At 43.2% G+C, this 19333-nt stretch overlaps 1 protein-coding gene across 1 annotated transcript in view; it reads right to left on the bottom strand.

The window, feature by feature from the left end:
- Positions 1-19333, bottom strand: part of LOC135543820 (collagen alpha-2(XI) chain-like) — a 116016-nt gene that overhangs the window by 17139 nt on the left and 79544 nt on the right. The window contains exons 7-12 of the mRNA XM_064971150.1: positions 11388-12080; positions 7013-7048; positions 6550-6669; positions 5591-5629; positions 5288-5341; positions 4960-5013 (exon numbers count right to left, since the gene is read on the bottom strand). Coding sequence (XP_064827222.1) covers positions 4960-5013; positions 5288-5341; positions 5591-5629; positions 6550-6669; positions 7013-7048; positions 11388-12080 — 996 coding nt within the window. The remainder of the gene's footprint in view (positions 1-4959; positions 5014-5287; positions 5342-5590; positions 5630-6549; positions 6670-7012; positions 7049-11387; positions 12081-19333) is intronic.

Raw genomic sequence — 19333 nt, 5'->3', positions numbered from 1 at the left:
GGGAGGATTAGGTGGCCATGATGGTATGAGGGGCAGATTGTGAATTTAGCCAGGACACCGGGGTTAACACCCCTACTCTTACTGTAAGTGGTATGGAATCTTTAGTGACCACAGAGGGTCAGGACACCCGTTTAACATCCCATCCGAAAGGTGGCACCCTACACAGGTCAATGTCCCCAATCACTACCATGAGGTATTGGGATATTGTTTTTTAAACCAGAGGAAAGAGTGCGTCCTACCGGCCCTCCAACACCACTTCCAGCAGCATCTGGTCTCCCATCAAGGACTAACCCAGCTTAGGTTCAAAGGTAAGCCAACAACGTAATGCAATTTACATACACATTTAACATACACATTTTACATACATGGTACTTCTATATAAAGCAATTACATAACAATAATTCATTACCAAAGATAAGCTCTTTAAACCCGCCCCTCGGCCACTCTCAGCCCATCCCACCTATCACCATAGACCACCCCTCGGCCACTCTCAGCCCATCCCACCTATCACCATAGACCACCCCTCGGCCACTCTCAGCCCATCCCACCTATCACCATAGCCCATCCCACCTATCACCATAGACCACCCCTCAGCCACTCTCAGCCCATCCCACCTATCACCATAGACCACCCCTCGGCCACTCTCAGCCCATCCCACCTATCACCATAGACCACCCCTCAGCCACTCTCAGCCCATCCCACCTATCACCATAGACCACCCCTCGGCCACTCTCAGCCCATCCCACCTATCACCATAGACCACCCCTCAGCCACTCTCAGCCCATCCCATCCTTTCGATAGCTGCATATGCGACATAACATTTATTAACATCATGAATAAATACAATTTTAAAACATTTTTTTCCATAAAGAATGTAAAAAAAAATAAAAAAAAATCAGCATATTTGAGTTTAACCATACAATTTGTTGTACTATTTGTTCTATATTTTCAGGAGGGTAGAACTGAAATTGTAACCAGCTATGTATGGCTTGTTTAAGAAAGGGCGATACTTTAAACAAAGTTTCCTTTTCAGTTAGTCGGAAATGAGAAGTTGTAATCTGTATAAAGGCAAAAAGTCAATTTTTCAACAAAGGATGAACCTTTCTTAATGATCTACTGGAGAACCATTTTGGGTTTAAGTATAATTTATGTATTATTGAAGCTTTTAGTGAGAGGTTTAAAGCTTTAATATTTAATAATTCTAGCCCCCCAAACTCATATTCATGGTATTGGGACGTTTAATTTTGTCTGTCTTAGCATTCCAAATAAAATGAAATATTTTTTGCTCAAACGATGTAAAAAAACGAGTCGTCTGGACTTGGCAAGCCACATTAGTAAGTAAGTTAACTGTGATAGGAACAAAGAGTTAATCAATATGATTTTTCCACAAATAGACAAGTATTTACCTCTCCATGGTTGCAGAATCGTATCTATTTTCTATCGAAATTCATTGTGGTAAGTTCCCTTATATTTCTTGAGTTGTGAATACCAAGTCTACTCCCCCCCCCATTTTATTGGTAAGCTACAAGGTAGTGTAACACTGTGCCTTTTAACAATCCAATACCTAATATGGTACACTTGTCATAATTGGGTTTTAGTCCACAGAGGCTAGAAAAGTGATCAAGATCTTCAATGAGACAGGGATCTAGATTGCGGACTGATGAAAAAACTTCAGTCATCGACACATTAGTTACTATCCCCAGGAATTCTAACTGTTCTAATTGTAATAGTGAGAAAGACTTGCCACAATGGTCATTCACACACACAATACAGCCATTCTCCACGTGTGTGCCACACAGTCCAGACACCGTCTTGTATTGGGGAGGGAGAGGAAGTGTTTACAGCTCTACCCAAAATCTCAGCAGTGATGTGGGCCATCTTGTTAGGCCATAGCGTCTGTGCTTTACTTTCCTGCTCAGTCAGCTAAGGTCTCTGACAGGCTAAGACACAACACGGCCTCTGTGCACCCAAAATGGCACCCTATTCCCTATTTAGTGAATTACTTTTGACCAGGGCCCAAAAGGAATAGGGTAACATTTTACAGTGCCTTCAGAAAGTATTCAGACCCCTTGACTTTTGCCACATTTTGTTACGTTACAATCTAATTCTAAAATGTATTAAATAAATACAGTCTACACGCAATACAGTCTACACGCAATACAGTCTACACGCAATACAGTCTACACGCAATACAGTCTACACACAATACCCATCAGCAGTCTACACGCAATACAGTCTACACGCAATACAGTCTACACACAATACCCATCAGCAGTCTACACACAATACAGTCTACTTGCAATACAGTCTACACGCAATACAGTCTACACGCAATACAGTCTACACGCAATACAGTCTACACGCAATACAGTCTACACACAATACAGTCTACACACAATACCCATCAGCAGTCTACACGCAATACAGTCTACACACAATACAGTCTACACGCAATACAGTCTACACGCAATACAGTCTACACGCAATACAGTCTACACGCAATACAGTCTACACGCAATACAGTCTACACGCAATACAGTCTACACGCAATACAGTCTACACGCAATACAGTCTACACGCAATACAGTCTACACGCAATACCCATCAGCAGTCTACACACAATACAGTCTACACACAATACCCATCAGCAGTCTACACGCAATACAGTCTACACACAATACAGTCTACACGCAATACAGTCTACACGCAATACAGTCTACGCACAATACAGTCTACACGCAATACAGTCTACACGCAATACAGTCTACACGCAATACAGTCTACACGCAATACAGTCTACACGCAATACAGTCTACACACAATACCCATCAGCAGTCTACACACAATACAGTCTACACACAATACAGTCTACACGCAATACAGTCTACACGCAATACAGTCTACACACAATACAGTCTACACGCAATACAGTCTACACGCAATACAGTCTACACACAATACAGTCTACACGCAATACAGTCTACACGCAATACAGTCTACACGCAATACAGTCTACACACAATACAGTCTACACACAATACCCATCAGCAGTCTACACACAATACAGTCTACACACACCCATCACAGTCTACACACAATACAGTCTACACACAATACAGTCTACACGCAATACAGTCTACACGCAATACAGTCTACACGCAATACAGTCTACACGCAATACAGTCTACACACAATACAGTCTACACACAATACCCATCAGCAGTCTACACACAATACAGTCTACACACAATACAGTCTACACGCAATACAGTCTACACGCAATACAGTCTACACGCAATACAGTCTACACGCAATACAGTCTACACGCAATACAGTCTACACGCAATACAGTCTACACACAATACCCATCAGCAGTCTACACACAATACCCCATAATGACAAAGCAAAAACAGTTTCTAAGAAATGTTAGCAAATGTATGAAAAATAAAAACAGAAATACCTTATTTACAAATATTCAACCATTCAGACCCTTTGCTATGAGACCCAAAAATATAGTTCAGGTGCATCCTGTTTCCATTGATCATCCTTGAGATGTTTCTACAACTTCATTGGAGTCCACCTGTGGTAAATTCAATTGATTGGACATGATTCGGAAAGGCACACACCTGTCTATATAAAGGTCTCGCGGTTGAAAGTGCATGTCAGAGCCATGAGGTCAAAGGAATTGTCCGTAGAGAGACAGGTTTGTGTCAAGGCATTTCTGCAGCATTGAAGGTCCCCAAGAACACAGTGGCCTCCATCATTCTTAAATGGATGAAGTTTGGAACCGCCCGGCCAAACTGAGCAATCAGGGGAGAAGGGCCTTGGTCAGGGACATGACCAAGAACCCGATGGTCACTCTGACAAAGCTCCAGAGTTCCTCTGTGGAGATGGGAGAACCTTCCAGAAGAACAACCATCTCTGCAGCACTCCACCAATTTAATTTAATTGAACCTTTATTTTACTAGGCAAGTCTGTTAAGAACAAATTCTTATTTTCAATGACGGCCTTGGAACAGTGGGTTAACTGCCTGTTCAGGGGCAGAACGACAGATTTGTACCTTGTCAGCTTGGGGATTTGAACTTGCAACCTTCCGGTTACTAGTCCAACGCTCTAATAACTAGGCTACCCTGCCGCCCCAATCAGGCCTTTATGGTAGAGTGACCAGAAGGAAGCCACTCAGTAAAAGGAACATGACAGCCTGCTTGGAGTTTGCCAAAAGGCCAATGAAGGACTCTCAGACCATGAGCAACAACATTCTCTGGTCTGATGAAACCAAGATTGAACTATTCGGCCTAAATGCCAAGCGTCACATCTGGAGGAAACCTGGCACCATCCCTACGGTGAAGCATGGTGGTGGCAGCATCATGCTGTGGGGGTGTTTTTCAGCGGCAGGGACTGGGAGACTAGTTAGGATCGAGGCAAAGGTGAACGGAGCAAAGTACAGATGAAAAACCCATCCAATCTGACAGAGCGCGAGAGGATCTGCAGAGAAGAATGGGAAAAAACTCTCCAAATACAGGTGTGCCGAGTTTGTGGCGTCATTCCCAAGAAGACGCGAGGCTATAATCACGGCCAAAGACGCAACAACAAAGTACTGAGTAAAGGGTCTGAATAGTAATACAAATGTGACATTTCAAAACGTCTAAAAACTAGTTTTGCCTTGTCATTATGGGGTATTGTTTGTAGATTGACGAGGGAAAAACGTTGAAAGTTATTTTTTTTGAATAAAGGCTGTAACGTAAACATTGTTGGAAAAAGTAATGGGGTCTGAATGCTTTCCGAATGCACTGTAGGATGCAGTTTGATAACAGAATGGCCCGCATACTCTATATCATCCTAATTACCACTTTAACGACAACGTTTACATCCAGAAGTTCTTCGTCAGGTCACCTTCGTTCCAAATACAGTGTGCAGACTTTTCTGTATTTTTTCATCCTTCATGTCATTAGTACTTACCATTTCTCCCATTACTCCTGGAGGCCCTCGTTGACCAGGATCACCTGTTGGCCCCTGGGTGAGATGTGAGAAGAGACGAATAGACAGAGAGATAGAGACAGACAGATAGGGACAGATCAGACAAACGTTTAACTCACAACACAGAGGTCAAACAGTATAAATAAACACTTTTGCTGAGTGTGTACACTCGAGAGAGAGAGTTATCAGGCGTTCATCTCAACTACATCCATGTCATGTAAACCAGTATTCATGTTATACTACCCAGCTGATGAGACTCTTCACCACACCTAATGTAGGACCAAATATGCAGGGAAGGGGTCTCACTCACCTGTGGACCTGGCTTCCCCATCTCCCCAGCTGGTCCTGGGGGTCCCTGCTCCCTCTGCAAGCAAACAGAGAACAGAATAGGGTCAGGAAGACCCATAACGCACTCTGCTGTATTCTATGACCCGTCTATAAGACCCTAATTGTGTTCCAAATGGCACCCTATTCCTGTTATAGTGCAGTATTTTTGGCCAGGACCCATATGGCTCTGGTCGAAAGTAATGCACTATATAGGGAATAGGGGGCCATTTGGGATGCATTCCCAGCCAGTCTAGTCCCAGTCATGGAAACGATGTCCATTACTTACAGGCCAGCCAGCGCTGAGCAACTGGTAGACAGAGGTTTTCTGGAACAAACATGGAGACAGGGCAGATTATTTCAAGTTTCACAAATCAGAATTAGTTTTTAAAAATAAAATAAGTTAATGTATATGGATTTACATAACAAAAATGTTGAATTAATGCCTATGTTCCATCATTCATATCATTGCCATCTTAAAGGGACATTTCACTCATAAATTAAAGTGCCAATGTCTTCAGATGCTTTCACGACATCGGTCGTGAACTGTAGATCCAGCTCTATGCCTGAATCCCAAATGTCTTGGTTTTCCCTTCTTTTATTCAGTGCCATATCCTCTCAGAACAAAGCACTGGTGCTAAAATAAAACATATTTTCGTCATCAACAGATACTGCAGCACAGTATCAGTTCAAAGCCCAGTGTAACAAATCGCCCATCACTACTTTATTCTTACACCGCATCTTTATCCAATAATGTCCATGTAGTTTTCCATCACGCTGATCATCGTGCCGTATTACACAGCCTGCAGCTGTGTTCAGACAGAGCAGGCAGGAAGATCAAACTGATGAGGGATGGCTGGAGCACGGGCTCACACACACCAACAGTGCGGGGTCAAAGACTGTACCGCTAATCTGGGAAAACCTCTGGGTAAAAATAGGGTTGCAAAATTCAGGTAACGTTCCCCAAATTCCCAGGATTTTCAGAAATCAAAAAGTTACCCGTATTTTGCAACCCTACACAGGCAGTCTTATAGGTTCATAGCATTAGACTGTATGTCCCCTTGGAGTTGGGGTACGGCTAAGGTGGGAGTTGGGGAGAGGTTGTGTTACAGCTGGGGGTTGGGATTTAAGGGTGGAGTTGAGGTGTAACGGATTTCAGTTGGGTTTGGAGTGAGGTTCAGCTTCAGGTAAGCGAGATAGGGTGACGTTGGGGTAGGATTCGGGGTGAAATGAGGGTCGTCAACTCACCTGAAAAGTAGCCCACTCCTCAACAGTGTTCTTCCACAGGTAGAAAGAGGGCAGGCCAGGTGGGCCGGGGGGGCCTGGATCCCCCTGTCGCCCTGCACGCCCCTCAGACCCCAGCTGGCCCTGTAAGAAATATAATAGGTATTAGTTACAATATCTACACCTAGAATAAACTGAAATGATGCAGTCAGTCCTATTGGACTGTGAGAGGAAACAAATGTACAGGAGGACTTGGAGTCAAAGAGAGGCAGCAGAGGCTAGGGGTTTACAACTGTAAACACATTCATTATTATCTGTACTTCAGTCGTAACAAAAAAACCCGCTCTGATCCGATTGCAAATCGAATCAGGTGCATTGAAATGTGAGTAGGTCAAGCAGACTAACCCAGACCCAGCATATAATCATAGGCCATAATGTCATCGATTAAAATCACCTCAAGCCATTCCAAAATGTCAATTCCTCTTACCTTGTCACCTTTGAACCCACGCAAGCCAGCAAAACCCTGGAGAACGTAAACAACAACAGAGAGAGAGAGAGAGAGAGAGAGAGAGAGAGAGACAGAGAGACAGAGAGAGAGAGAGAGAGAGAGAGAGAGAGAGAGAGAGAGAGAGAGAGAGAGAGAGAGAGAGAGACAGAGAGAGAGAGAGAGAGAGAGAGAGAGAGAGAGAGAGAGAGAGAGAGAGAGAGACAGAGAGAGAGAGAGACAGAGAGAGAGACAGAGAGAGACAGAGAGAGAGACAGAGAGAGAGAGAGAGAGAGAGAGACAGAGAGAGAGACAGAGAGAGAGATAGAGAGAGACAGAGAGATAGAGAGAGACAGAGAGAGAGAGAGAGATCACAGAACATGTGAGACATTCATTCAAGTTAATTCAGGGATGCAGTGGGGTACAGAGGGACAGCCCTCTCAACTTCTCATATAGTTCCTGTATCATACAATCAAATGTGATGTAACCGATGCCCTCGTAAGCTCAAGCACAACAACAAACAACACATTGATCCTCAAATCCTACCAAATAGGTTACAACATCCGCCCTGTCCACTATTAACAGACTGAGACAGGCTGCCAGTCAGAGGAGAGCAGGGGATCCCAGTAAACCTTCCCTTTACCAGGGTTTCCACTGCAGCCCGCCTCCTATGAAGAGGTCTTCCTGCCCACAGTTTAGATCCCCATTAAGCCAGCTAAAAAGACCAGCTTTCGGAAGCCTAAAGAGCACAGCAATATGGCCATGCATTTAACAGTGGCCCAGCTGCCCTGTGGAAACTGTGGAAGCTGCAAAGCAGACCACCGCAACCAACAAAATGGCTTCCTCTTAGTGGGGAGAAATAAAGATCAAGCAACATCAACCATCACCAATAAACCACAAGGAATATGGTCCAGTACATTCAACACAAAATAAAGGAGATGGATGTTTCTGGTCCTTTTAGTCAGCTTTCGGAGAGTATTCAGACCCCTTGACTTTTTACACATTTTCTTCTAAAAGCGATTAAATAAATAAAAAATCCTCAGCAATCTACACACAATAATGGCAAAGTTTAAAAAAGTTTTTTTTTCCAAGATGTTTGCTAATTTATTACAAATAAAATACAGAAATACCGTATTTCTATAAGTACTCAGACTCTTTGTTATGAGACTTGAAAATTGAGCTCAGGTGCATCCTGTTTCCATTGATCATCCTTGAGATGTTTCTAGAACTTGATTGGAGTCCACCTGTGGTAAATTCAATTGATTGGACATGATTTGGAAAGGCACATACCTGTCTATATAAGGTCCCACAGTTGACAGTGCCTGTCAGAGCAAAAACCAAGCCATGAGGTTGAAGGAATTGTCCGTAGAGATCCGAGACAGGATTGTGTTGAGGCACAGATCTGGGGAAGGGTACAAAACATTTCTGCAGCATTGAAGGTCCCCAAGAACACAGTGGCCTCCATCATTCTTAAATGGAAGAAGTTTGGAACCACCAAGACTCTCCCTAGAGCTGGTCGCCCGGCCAAACTGAGAAATCGGGGGAGGTGACCAAGAACCCGATGGTCACTCTGACAGAGCTCTAGAGTTCCTCTGTGGAGATGGGAGAACCTTCCAGAAGGACACCCATCTCTGCAGCACTCCACCAATCAGGCCTTTATGGTAGAGTTGCCAGACGGAAGCCACTCCTCAGTAAAAGGCACATGACAGCCTGCATTGCTTTTTCCAAAAGGCACCTAAAGACTGTTAGACCATGAAAAACAAGATTCTCTGGTCTGATGAAACCAAGATTGAACTCTTTGGCCTGAATGCCAAATGTCACGTCTGGAGGAAACCTGGCACCATCCCTATGGTGAAGCATGGTGGTGGAAGCATCATGCTGTGGGTTGTTTTTCAGTGGCAGGGACTGGGAGACTAGTCAGGATCGAGGGAAAGATGAACGGCGCAAAGTACAGAGAGATCCCAGATGAAAACCTGCTCCAGAGCACTCAGGACCTCAGACTGAAAATACAGGTGTGCTAAGCTGGTAGTGTCATACCTAAGAAGACACAAGGCTGTAATTGCTGCTAAAGGTGCTTCAACAAAGTACTGAGTAAAGGGTCTGAATAATTATGTAATTATGAAATATATATATATTTTTATATAAATTAGCTAAACTTTCTAAAAACCTGTTTTAGCTTTGTCATTATGGTGTATTGTGCTCAGATTAATGAGAACATTTTTTAAATGTAATCATTTTAGAATAAGGCTGTAACCTAACAAAATGTGGAAAAGTCAAGGGGTCTGAATACTTTCCGAAAGGCACTGTAGGTCACATCATGTCAGCATGAGTCCGTAAAGCTTAGATAACACAGAAGATATACATGCAACAAGGACAAAAAAATTCCATGAAATGTAATCTACGCCAGGGCTAAAGCCAGACCAGCTTCACCTATCATTGTCAGATGCAAACACACACACACACACACACACACACACACACACACACACACACACACACACACACACACACACACACACACACACACACACACACACACACAGCATGTTGTCAGTGAGTACAAGTACCTGGGGTTGATTATTAATATTTGTTTTATTACAATGTGTCTGTTGAGTAAATAGCTAACCATATGAATCGAGCCCGTGGCCCCATCATTGCAAAGTCTAAAGCCATGGGTGGCCTACCATTTAAATGTTTCATTAAACTGTTTAATTCATTGGTGCTACCTATTATTACGGTACTTGTGCTGCAGCAATATGGGGGCATCGAAATTATACTTGTTTTATATTAATATTTTATATAATATATTATATAATTATACGGCTTGTGATGCTGCTACTGCAAATATTTTTTGTTCATGTACCAAAGTCTTTTATTACTTCATCCATATGACACCGATACAGACAAATTTTTTGTCATATAGAAAGTCTTTTATTACTTCATCCATTTGAAACAGCACTTTTAGAGAGCAATGAACTAAAATGTTACTAGCGGATAAACAAACCTGAAAGTAAAATTGTGCAACTAGTGCCTTTTCAAATGCACTTTTGGGATATAATTTTATGTACGTACTGTTAAATCCAAGCAATATAGAAGCGCGTTTGCTAAATTTAGATGTCAAATGGCCCCTCTCGTTATCGAGACTGGGCGATACACATAGATAAATGTACTCTGGTTCCATTGATACGTAAGCTCATGCCTTACTGTTATACAATGAAATTAGGGATGCTCTTTTTTTGTCAGCTGTCCAGCCAAAATGAGCATTTTAACGGTCTTGATGAAAATAATAAACTAGGTGAAATGTTATCAGGTAACTATAATGTAAATAATGTAAAAGCCTGCCATCTTATCCTTTTTAATGCCTTATTATTAGTGCTATTGTCCTTTAATTTGGGGGGGGTGGGGGGTTGTGCATACATGTATAAAGATTACAGTACCAGTCAAAAGTTTGGACACATCTACTCATTCAAGGGTTTTTTCTTAATTTGTACTATTTTCTACATTGTAGAATAATAGTGAAGACATCAAAACTATGAAATAACATACATGGAACCATGTAGGAACCAACATTTTTTTAAACAAATCTAATGATATTTTAGCTGTCATCAAGGCAGAGTGGGCAAAGCTGTCAACAAGGCAAAGGGTGGCTACTTTGAAAAAATCTCAAATATAAAATATTTTTTTGATTTGTTTAACACTTTTTGGGTTTCTACACGATTCCATATGTGTTATTTCATAGCTTAGAAAATAGTACAAATAAAGAAAAACACTGGAACGAGTACGTGTTTCCAAACTTTTGACTGGTACTGTATGTCTGCACTATCATAGATGACACTTGTACCATGTTTCACCATGATTGTTTTGAGCGTCTCAAAACTCAGTCTGTATTTCGTATTATTGTATCATTGTTCAAACTCTAAACTCTACATCACCATGGCCAGGAGCCCATGAGACCATAATGTATTCTTGCTTTACAGGAGAAGGTGCTTCCCGACTGCAGAGCCTTTTACTCTTCATTCATGTTCTCTACAGCCGGGATTAATCACAGTAATGGTGTCGAGTGATCCCAGGCCTTTATAACAGACAGATAGCCAGGCTGAAGCTCCAGGACCAAGCCAGACGGGGCCAGATGTTGCTCCATCTGGGTCTGGTTCTGAAGGATCTAAGTTGTCTGGTCGGTCTGGCAATGTAAACCAGGCAAACCTCTGATTGAGCCGGATAGCAGAGCTTCATGCACCCTCCACCAATTAAAGAGGCTTGTTGATGTGATTGCTGTGACTAATGCGATAATGAAGGCATTGACACTTGGTGCCAATTTGGAGCTGTGGAGTTGCTAATGTGAAGAGAGGAATATGAAAAAATATCAGAAGACACTTACCTCCTTTCCTGGGGGCCCCATACTGCCTGGGGGCCCTCTCTGGACCCTATACATCTGGCCATCAGAGCCCAGAATCAGGTCCCCTTCTCTGGATACGATGGTCACAGTGCCTGAGCGCTCTGGTCCTCCTTCCACAGTGATAGCACAGTCAAGGTTTGGGTCAGGTTGGGTGGGGATGTGTGTGGTGGGTCTCCTCTCCTCAGTGACAGCTTCTATAGGGGTGGCAGGGGGCACTGAGGCGAGGGCGGTCTGTGAGGGGGTCTGGGGCCCCTCCACCTCCTGCCCCAACAGGTTAAAGTCTGGGTGCTCCGGGTCCAGGGGGGTCTTTATTGGAGTCTTAACAATGGAAGGCTTCTTCGAGGAAGACACAGGATCCAAATCAATAATGATGTCATCCGAGGGTTTCCCGGGAAACAGGCCAACGCCCTTCCCTCCAGAGTCTGCCGTCTTCTTATCCGTGGTGATGTTCTCGTCCAGGAGTTTGGAGGAGGGCTCAGGCTTGCCCTCATGGCTGTCCTTAGGGCCCTGCCTGCTGGGTTTCCACAGAGGATTAAGGTGTCCCCCGTGGAGATTTGGATCAGCCAGGTCTGTGTCTTCGTCCACCACAAAGACGTCTCCTCGTCCCACCATACCTTTCTGGTGAGGACCCCATGTCCCGTCCCCACGCTGACTCCCAGTCTGCCCAAACACATCCTATGGAGACACAACACAAACACAATTTATGTATTGTGGTGCTGAATAGGAATATACACTGAGAGTACAAAACAGTAGGTACACCTTCGTAATATTGAGTTGCACCCACTTTTGGACCCCCTTTGCCACTGGTGTCCTTTGGCTGGTGGACCATTCTTGATACACTGGGAAACTGTTGACCGTGAAAAGCCCACCAGCATTGCAGATCTTGACATACTCAAACCGGTGCAACTGGCACCTACTGGCACCTAATCTAACGTGCCTGGTAGTGACATGGGTCCATTGTAGGAACTGACCAGCCTACCTTCCTCACACTCCACTCAATAATGCTTGAACCGTCTGTGATAAACTCAAGGATTTCCAACGAATGACTATGAACCCATCAGAGAGCTGATCAAAAACAACTCACAACAGTCGTGTTCAAGTAAAGTGGTACTGGAGGATACATTAGAGTAGCTGGATTGCATGGTGTATTTTCAACTATACCCATGTCCCATAGATCTTTATCCACTACTTTAGTACCGTCCATAGCTTCCTTGCTATTTTTTTTCTCTCCCCAATTTCATGGTATCCAATTGTTAGTAGTTACAGTCTTGTCTCATAGCTGCAACTCCCATACGGACTCGGGAGAGGCGAAGGCGAAGAGCCATGCATCCTCCGAAACACAACCCAACCTAGCCGCACTTCTTGACACAACGCACATCCAGCCCGGAAGCCAGCCGCACCAATGTGTCAGAGGAAACACCGTATACCTGGTGACCTGGTCAGCGTGCACTGTGCCCGGCACGCCACAGGAGTCGCTAGTGTGCGATGAGACAAGGATATCCCTGCCGGCAAAACCCTCCCTACCCCGGACGACGCTGGGCCAATTGTGCATCACCCCATGGACCTCCCGGTCGCAGCCGGCTGCGACAGAGCCTGCGCTCAAACCCAGAATCTCTGGTGGCACAGCTAGCACTGCAATACAGTGCCTTAGACCACTGCTCCACCCGGGAGGCATTACTGCAAAATTGTTAACCATAATGTTCACATATATTCCATCCGATTTCATATGTACACCAGCTGAGATGGCACTTAAGAGGGAGTCTGTTAGTTTACCTCCACAGCATCCAGCAAACTCTGCTGCCGAGTCGGAGAGAGCTTTTTAATTTCTGCCCAAGCTTTGTGTCGTTGGGGCCGTTGTCTTGATTCCATTTTCCCTTAGACGGACCCTTCTTCTCCTGGCCACTTCTCATAAAAGCACATTTTCTTTTCCGGCATTCTCGTTGCCAGTGACCAGAAATTCCGCAACAATGACATACACCAGGTTTCTTTTTTACTGAACGAATAATGTTGTTGGTTTCACTTGGAACCTGCACAACTCTGATACTCACGTCTCGTGGATGCTTAAAAGTTTTTGACCATTCATCCAGATGTTGATTTACGGTCTCTAGCAGTTTATCTTTACTTCCTTTTACAGCCTGTGTTCTGGTTGGCCTAAAACATCGTTCCTCACTGCTGTCAGAATCTGTTGACTCAAAGCCAGGCAGTGCTGACCAGATGGTTGAAAGGTGATCTGCCTTGCATAACTCAGTATGAGAATAGATGGATTGGAGAACAGAATTTCTCCTTTTAAGGCTTTCAAACTATCTTTATCTCTCTGTAATGTCATTATATTAACTTAACAAAAGTTAACAAAAGTTTTATAATATATATCTCTATGTTTATATATTTATTTATCCCCAATATATACAGTATATAGTTCGGAAGTGTACATACACCGTAGCCAAATACATTTAAACTCAGTTTTTCCACAATTCCTGACATTTAATCCTAGTAAAAATTCCCTGTCTTAGGTCAGGTAGGATCACCACTTTATATTAAGAATGTGAAATGTCAGAATAATAGTCTAAAATTATTCTCTTCAGCTTTAATTTCATTCATCACATTCCCAGTGGCTCAGAAGTTTACATACAGTCAATTTGTATTTGGTAGCATTGCCTGTAAATTGTTTAACTTGGGTCAAACGTTTCAGTTAGCCTTCCACAAGCTGCCCACAATAAGTTGGGTGAATTTTGGCCCACTCCTCCTGACAGAGCTATTGTAACGGAGTCAGGTTTCTAGGCCTCCTTGCTCGCACATGCCTTTTCAGTTCTGCCCAAAATTTTCTATAACATTGAGGTCAGGGCTTTGTGATGGCCACTCCAATAACTTGACTTTGCTGTCCTTAAGCCATTTTGCAACAACATCAGAATTATGCTTGGGTTCATTGTACATTTGGAAGACCCATTTGTGACCAAGCTTTAACTTCCTGACTGATGTCTTGAGATGTTGCTTCAATATATCCACATCATTTTCAACCTTATGATGCCATCTATTTTGTGAAGTGCACCAGTCCCTCCTGCACAAAGCACCCCCACAACGTGATGCTGCCACCACCGTGCTTCAAGGTTGGGATGGTGTTATTCGACTTGCAAACCTCCCCCTTTTTCCTCCAAACATATCGATGGTCATTATAGCCAAACAGTTCTATATTTGTTTCATCAGACCAGAGGACATTTCTCCAAAAAGTACGATCTTTGTCCCCGTGTGCAATTGCAAACCGTAGTCTGGCATTTTTATGGCAGTTTTGGAGCAGTGGCTTCTTCCTTGCTGAGCGGCCTTTCGGGCTATGTTGATAGGACCCGTTTTACTGTGGATATAGATAATTTTGCACCTGTTTCCTCCAGCATCTTCACAAGGTCCTTTGCTGATTTCCAGGATTGATTTGCACTTTTCGCACCAAAGTACGCTAATGTCTAGGAGACAGAACGCGTCTCCTTCCTGAGCGGTATGACGGCTGCGTGGTCCCATGGTGTTTATACTTGCGTACTTTTGTTTGTACAGATGAACGTGGTACCTTCAGGCATTTAGAAATTGTTCCCAAGTATGAAACAGACTTGTAGAGGTCTACAATTTTGTTTCTGAGGTCTTGGCTGATTTCTTTTGATTTTCCCATGATGTCAAGCAAAAAGGCACTGAGTTTGAAGGTAAGCCTTGAAATAAATCCACAGGTACACCTCCAATTGACTCAAATTATGTCAATTAGCCTATCAGAAGCTTCTAAAGCCATGACATAATTTTTTGGAATTTTCCAAGCTGTTTAAAGGCACCAACCGTTAAATAGAGTGGGGACTCTGACCTTTTAATCGAGTAACAAAGGACTAAACTCTGTAATAAAACAAAGGACTTGAGCACTTATACATCACAGATACATATCACTCATTGCATGCACTATTTTAACCAGATTTGGTTATTTTAAAATTATATTGGGCTAGACTCACCCAGGAATTCGGCCATCAATCAGGAAATTAAGAGTTGACTCTCCAAAGTGGGTTGTGCACAGCCTTCTCTCTTTCCTCTAGATCAACACACAGTTAATATGTTTTTCTTGTTCTTGTTGTTCAGACTAATTCATGCGGGTCACGGCACCAAGTGTTAGCAATTGATGTTATTCTTCAATAACACAAACTCCAAAGCACATCAGGGGGAGAAAAATATGTTAATTTGAGAAGGACAATTCATAGATTGTTACATACCCCAGTTTCTGTGTTGTTGTGGGTTTGATTGTGTTTGTATGTGTGTGTATTTCAGGATGGCTTCCTGGATTCCAAAGCAGCTGATTGGTCGGCCCATCATTAGTTGGAGCTCTGACCCTGCCCTCTCGTCAGGGGATATAGCTATCTGCAACTACCGACTCCTCTAGCAGCTTGAAAAGGCAGTGTTCCTTTGTTAGGAGAGAGAGCTTCTTCGTATGTCCCGTTTTGGTCTGGTAAATTTGTTGAAAGTGTTTTTGTAGCTGCTCCTGAAGAGGTAAGTGTATTCCATAGTACCTAGTGTTTTTGGTTTATTTAAATTGTTCCCTAAATTTGAATAATTCTGTTTAATTTGTTCCCAGTAGGGGAAGGGGAAGGCACTTTGGGAGTGTTTAGGCAAGAGGCCTGCAGGCATACATATATCTGTAGTATTTACTCGGTCTATGCACACTAGGTAAGACCTGGGCAGACCACCCTGTGTATTTTTGTTAGCGCGCCGGGTGGTGCTAAAAATAGGTAACCAGTGGGTAGTCAGGTAAGGTAGGAGAGGTGGAACTTTAACTTTCTTTGTTTTGGTTCCGTCCAGCCCCTTTTCCCAACCTTACCGTGTGAAGGAAGAATACATTCCCTGTAAACGGTAATATTCTCTGCCTCTGTCATCCTTACCCTCACCTACAATCAAATACCTTTTTTCACTCCACGGGGAGTTGAGTTGTAGCAGGGTGTTGCGTTCCCTCCAAGAGGCGTACGTAACATGTTATGCTGGGAGGTAGATGTTCTGTCTCCTCTGTTCTCAGCTTTTCTCCACCAAACAAAGGAACAAGTTGTCCATTATAATCCCCCACCATAGCCTGGGGTTGACCTATCAGAAGTCCTTGCAGTACAACTGGGCCAATGGCCAAATAACAAGTATCCTGCTCCAGACTCATTGTACAGAACGTAGAACACGTAGCTCTGAGTACAGGACTGACATTCCATAGATTCTAAACAGCTGTTGAACTGAAACCCAACTCCTATTTACAATTCCCTATTGACCATTAGTTAGGGTTGCAAAGGGTCAGAAACTTTCTGGTAAATTTCCAGAATTTTCCCAGAAACTTTCCATGGGAAGTTAAGCCCGGGAATTTTGAGAATTTTTGCTTAAATTCATAAAAAAAGTTAGCTTATAACAGTGAACCTTTTTTTCTGGGATACACAAGGAAATTCTCGGTGTTGTGGCATATTTTGGTTAAACTATTCCCAATTCAAAGGACTTGCAGCCCTCTGCATGCACAGTGCATTATTCCATCACATGAACAGCTGATTCACAAGATCTTGCACACTAATGAGATGCTATTGAGTATACACTCCTACACTGTCTGAGCCAAGGAGTACATGCCTTCGGATAAGTTTTGATTACAATACTGGGCAGGGTGAATATATTTTATATGACATACATGATTTTTTGTTAACTAGTAAATAGTAGCCTACAGCAAAGTGTTTAAATCATTTCTAACTTGTTAATCATTTCTGCTAGTTAGTTTTTGCTACCATCTGGGTTTTAGCTTGCTTGAGCCTGCTAACTGAGGAGTGTTAATTCACCTGTTTCCATACATGTTTAATTTTAAAACATTTATCTTACAAATGAGTTGCTTAATCTAACTGTTCACCTATTTATCTGTACATGGAATTGTATTTGGTATTTGTTTACTCATTTTTTTCCAATCTTTACAGGAAAATGCCATGGGCACTATCTATGTGGAGACATTTCACTACAGCTAATGTAGAAGCAAAAGCTGTGCACATTTGCAAATACTGTGCCAAATCATATGTGAAGAATGCAACAAAGATGCAGAATCATCTGGCCAAGTGCATAAAGTTCCCTCAACAAGCAACCTCTGACAAAAGTACCTCTACTTCTATTCGAGGGGAAAATGATGAATCAGACACCTTATCGATAGCAACAGCTCATGGTCCTCCTGAAATCAGAAGTTGTTTTGACTCAATGGAGGAATGTAGTCGGAGAAATGCTGATGAATGTCTTGCTTGAACTGTGTATTCAACTGGTTCACCTTTGATGCTCACAAGAAACATGTATTGGAAGAGATTTCTGAATGTTCTTTGCCTAGCATACACCCCTCCAACCAGACATACTTTGTCTACTCACTTGCTGGATGCAGAGTTCAACAGAGTTCAAGTGAAGGTCAAGCAAATCATAGCGAAAGCAGACCGTATTGCAATCATCTCTGATGGGTGGTCAAATATTCGTGGAAAAGGAATAATTAACTACATCTACACCCCTCAACCAGTATTCTACAAGAGCACAGACACAAGGGACAACAGACACACCGGTCTCTTCATAGCAGACCAGCTGAAGGCAGTCATCAATGACCTTGGACCACAGAAGGTATTTGCACTGGTAACAGACAATGCTGCAAACATGAAGGCTGCTTGGTCTAAAGTGGAGGGGTCCTATCCTCACAACACACCCATTGGCTGTGCTGCTCATGCATTGAATCTGCTCCTCAAGGACATCATGGCACTGAAAACAATGGATACACTCTACAAGAGAGCCATGGAAGTTGTTAGGTATGTGAAGGGTCATCAAGTTATAACAGCAATCTACCTCACCAAGCAAAGTGAGAAGAATAAGAGCACCACATTGAAGCTGCCCAGCAACACCCATTGGGGTGGTGTTGTCATCATGTTAGACAGTCTCCTGGAGGGGAAGGAGTCTCTCCAAGAAATGGCCATACCACAGTCTGCCGATATGGACAGCCCCATCAAGAGGATCCTCCTGGATGATGTATTATGGGAGAGAGTGGTAAGCAGCCTGAAACTCCTGAAACCTATAGCAGCAGCCATTGCACGGATTGAGGGAAACAATGCCATCCTGTCTGATGTTCAGACTCTGCTTTCAGATGTAAGAGAAGAAATCCGTACTGCCCTGCCCACTTCCCTGTTCTCCAAGCAGAGGAAACTGCAGTTCTGAAATACATCAAAAAGCGCAAAGACTTCTGCCTCAAGCCCATATACACAGCAGAGTACATGTTGGACCCCAAGTATGCTGGCAAGAGCATCCTGTCTGGTGCAGAGATCAACAAGGCCTAAGGTGTCATCACTACCGTGTCTTGCCACCTTGGCCCGGATGAGGGCAAGGTTCTTGGCAGTCTGGCGAAGTACACTTCCCAGCAAGGGCTTTGGGATGGAGATGCAATATGGCAGTCGTGCCAACATATCTAATCAGCCACCTGGTGGAAGGGACTTTGTGGATCTGAGGCTCTTTCCCCTGTTGCCTCCATCATCCTTCAAATCCCACCAACATCAGCCGCCTCAGAGCGCAACTGGTCCTTGTTTGGGAACACACACACCAAAGCACGCAACAGGCTGACCAATACAAAGGTTGAGAAATTGGTGGCCATCTGGACAAATTTTAGAGTTTTTGAGCCTGACAACGAGCCATCCTCAACAAGGTTGGAAAGTGACAGTGATGTTCAAGAGGTGGACATGGAAGCCTCAAAACAACCAAAGCTTTAGTTTCTAGACTATCATTTTACAGATGTATGTTGAAAATGTTTTTGGGAGATGCAATGGATCAGTCAATATTCCCTTTCTTTTGTTGTTCAATGAAATCATCCCATGTGAAGAGTCAACTCATTTAATTGAAGTTTAATTCGTAACTAAATAGTTTAAAAAAAATTGATTGGAAGGATTTACTCA

The sequence above is a fragment of the Oncorhynchus masou genome, chromosome 8 (genome assembly GCF_036934945.1).
Source record: "Oncorhynchus masou masou isolate Uvic2021 chromosome 8, UVic_Omas_1.1, whole genome shotgun sequence".
Taxonomy (NCBI): domain Eukaryota; kingdom Metazoa; phylum Chordata; class Actinopteri; order Salmoniformes; family Salmonidae; genus Oncorhynchus; species Oncorhynchus masou.
The sequence above is the reverse complement of the archived record's forward strand: the minus strand, read 5'-3'. Positions and strand labels throughout refer to the sequence as shown.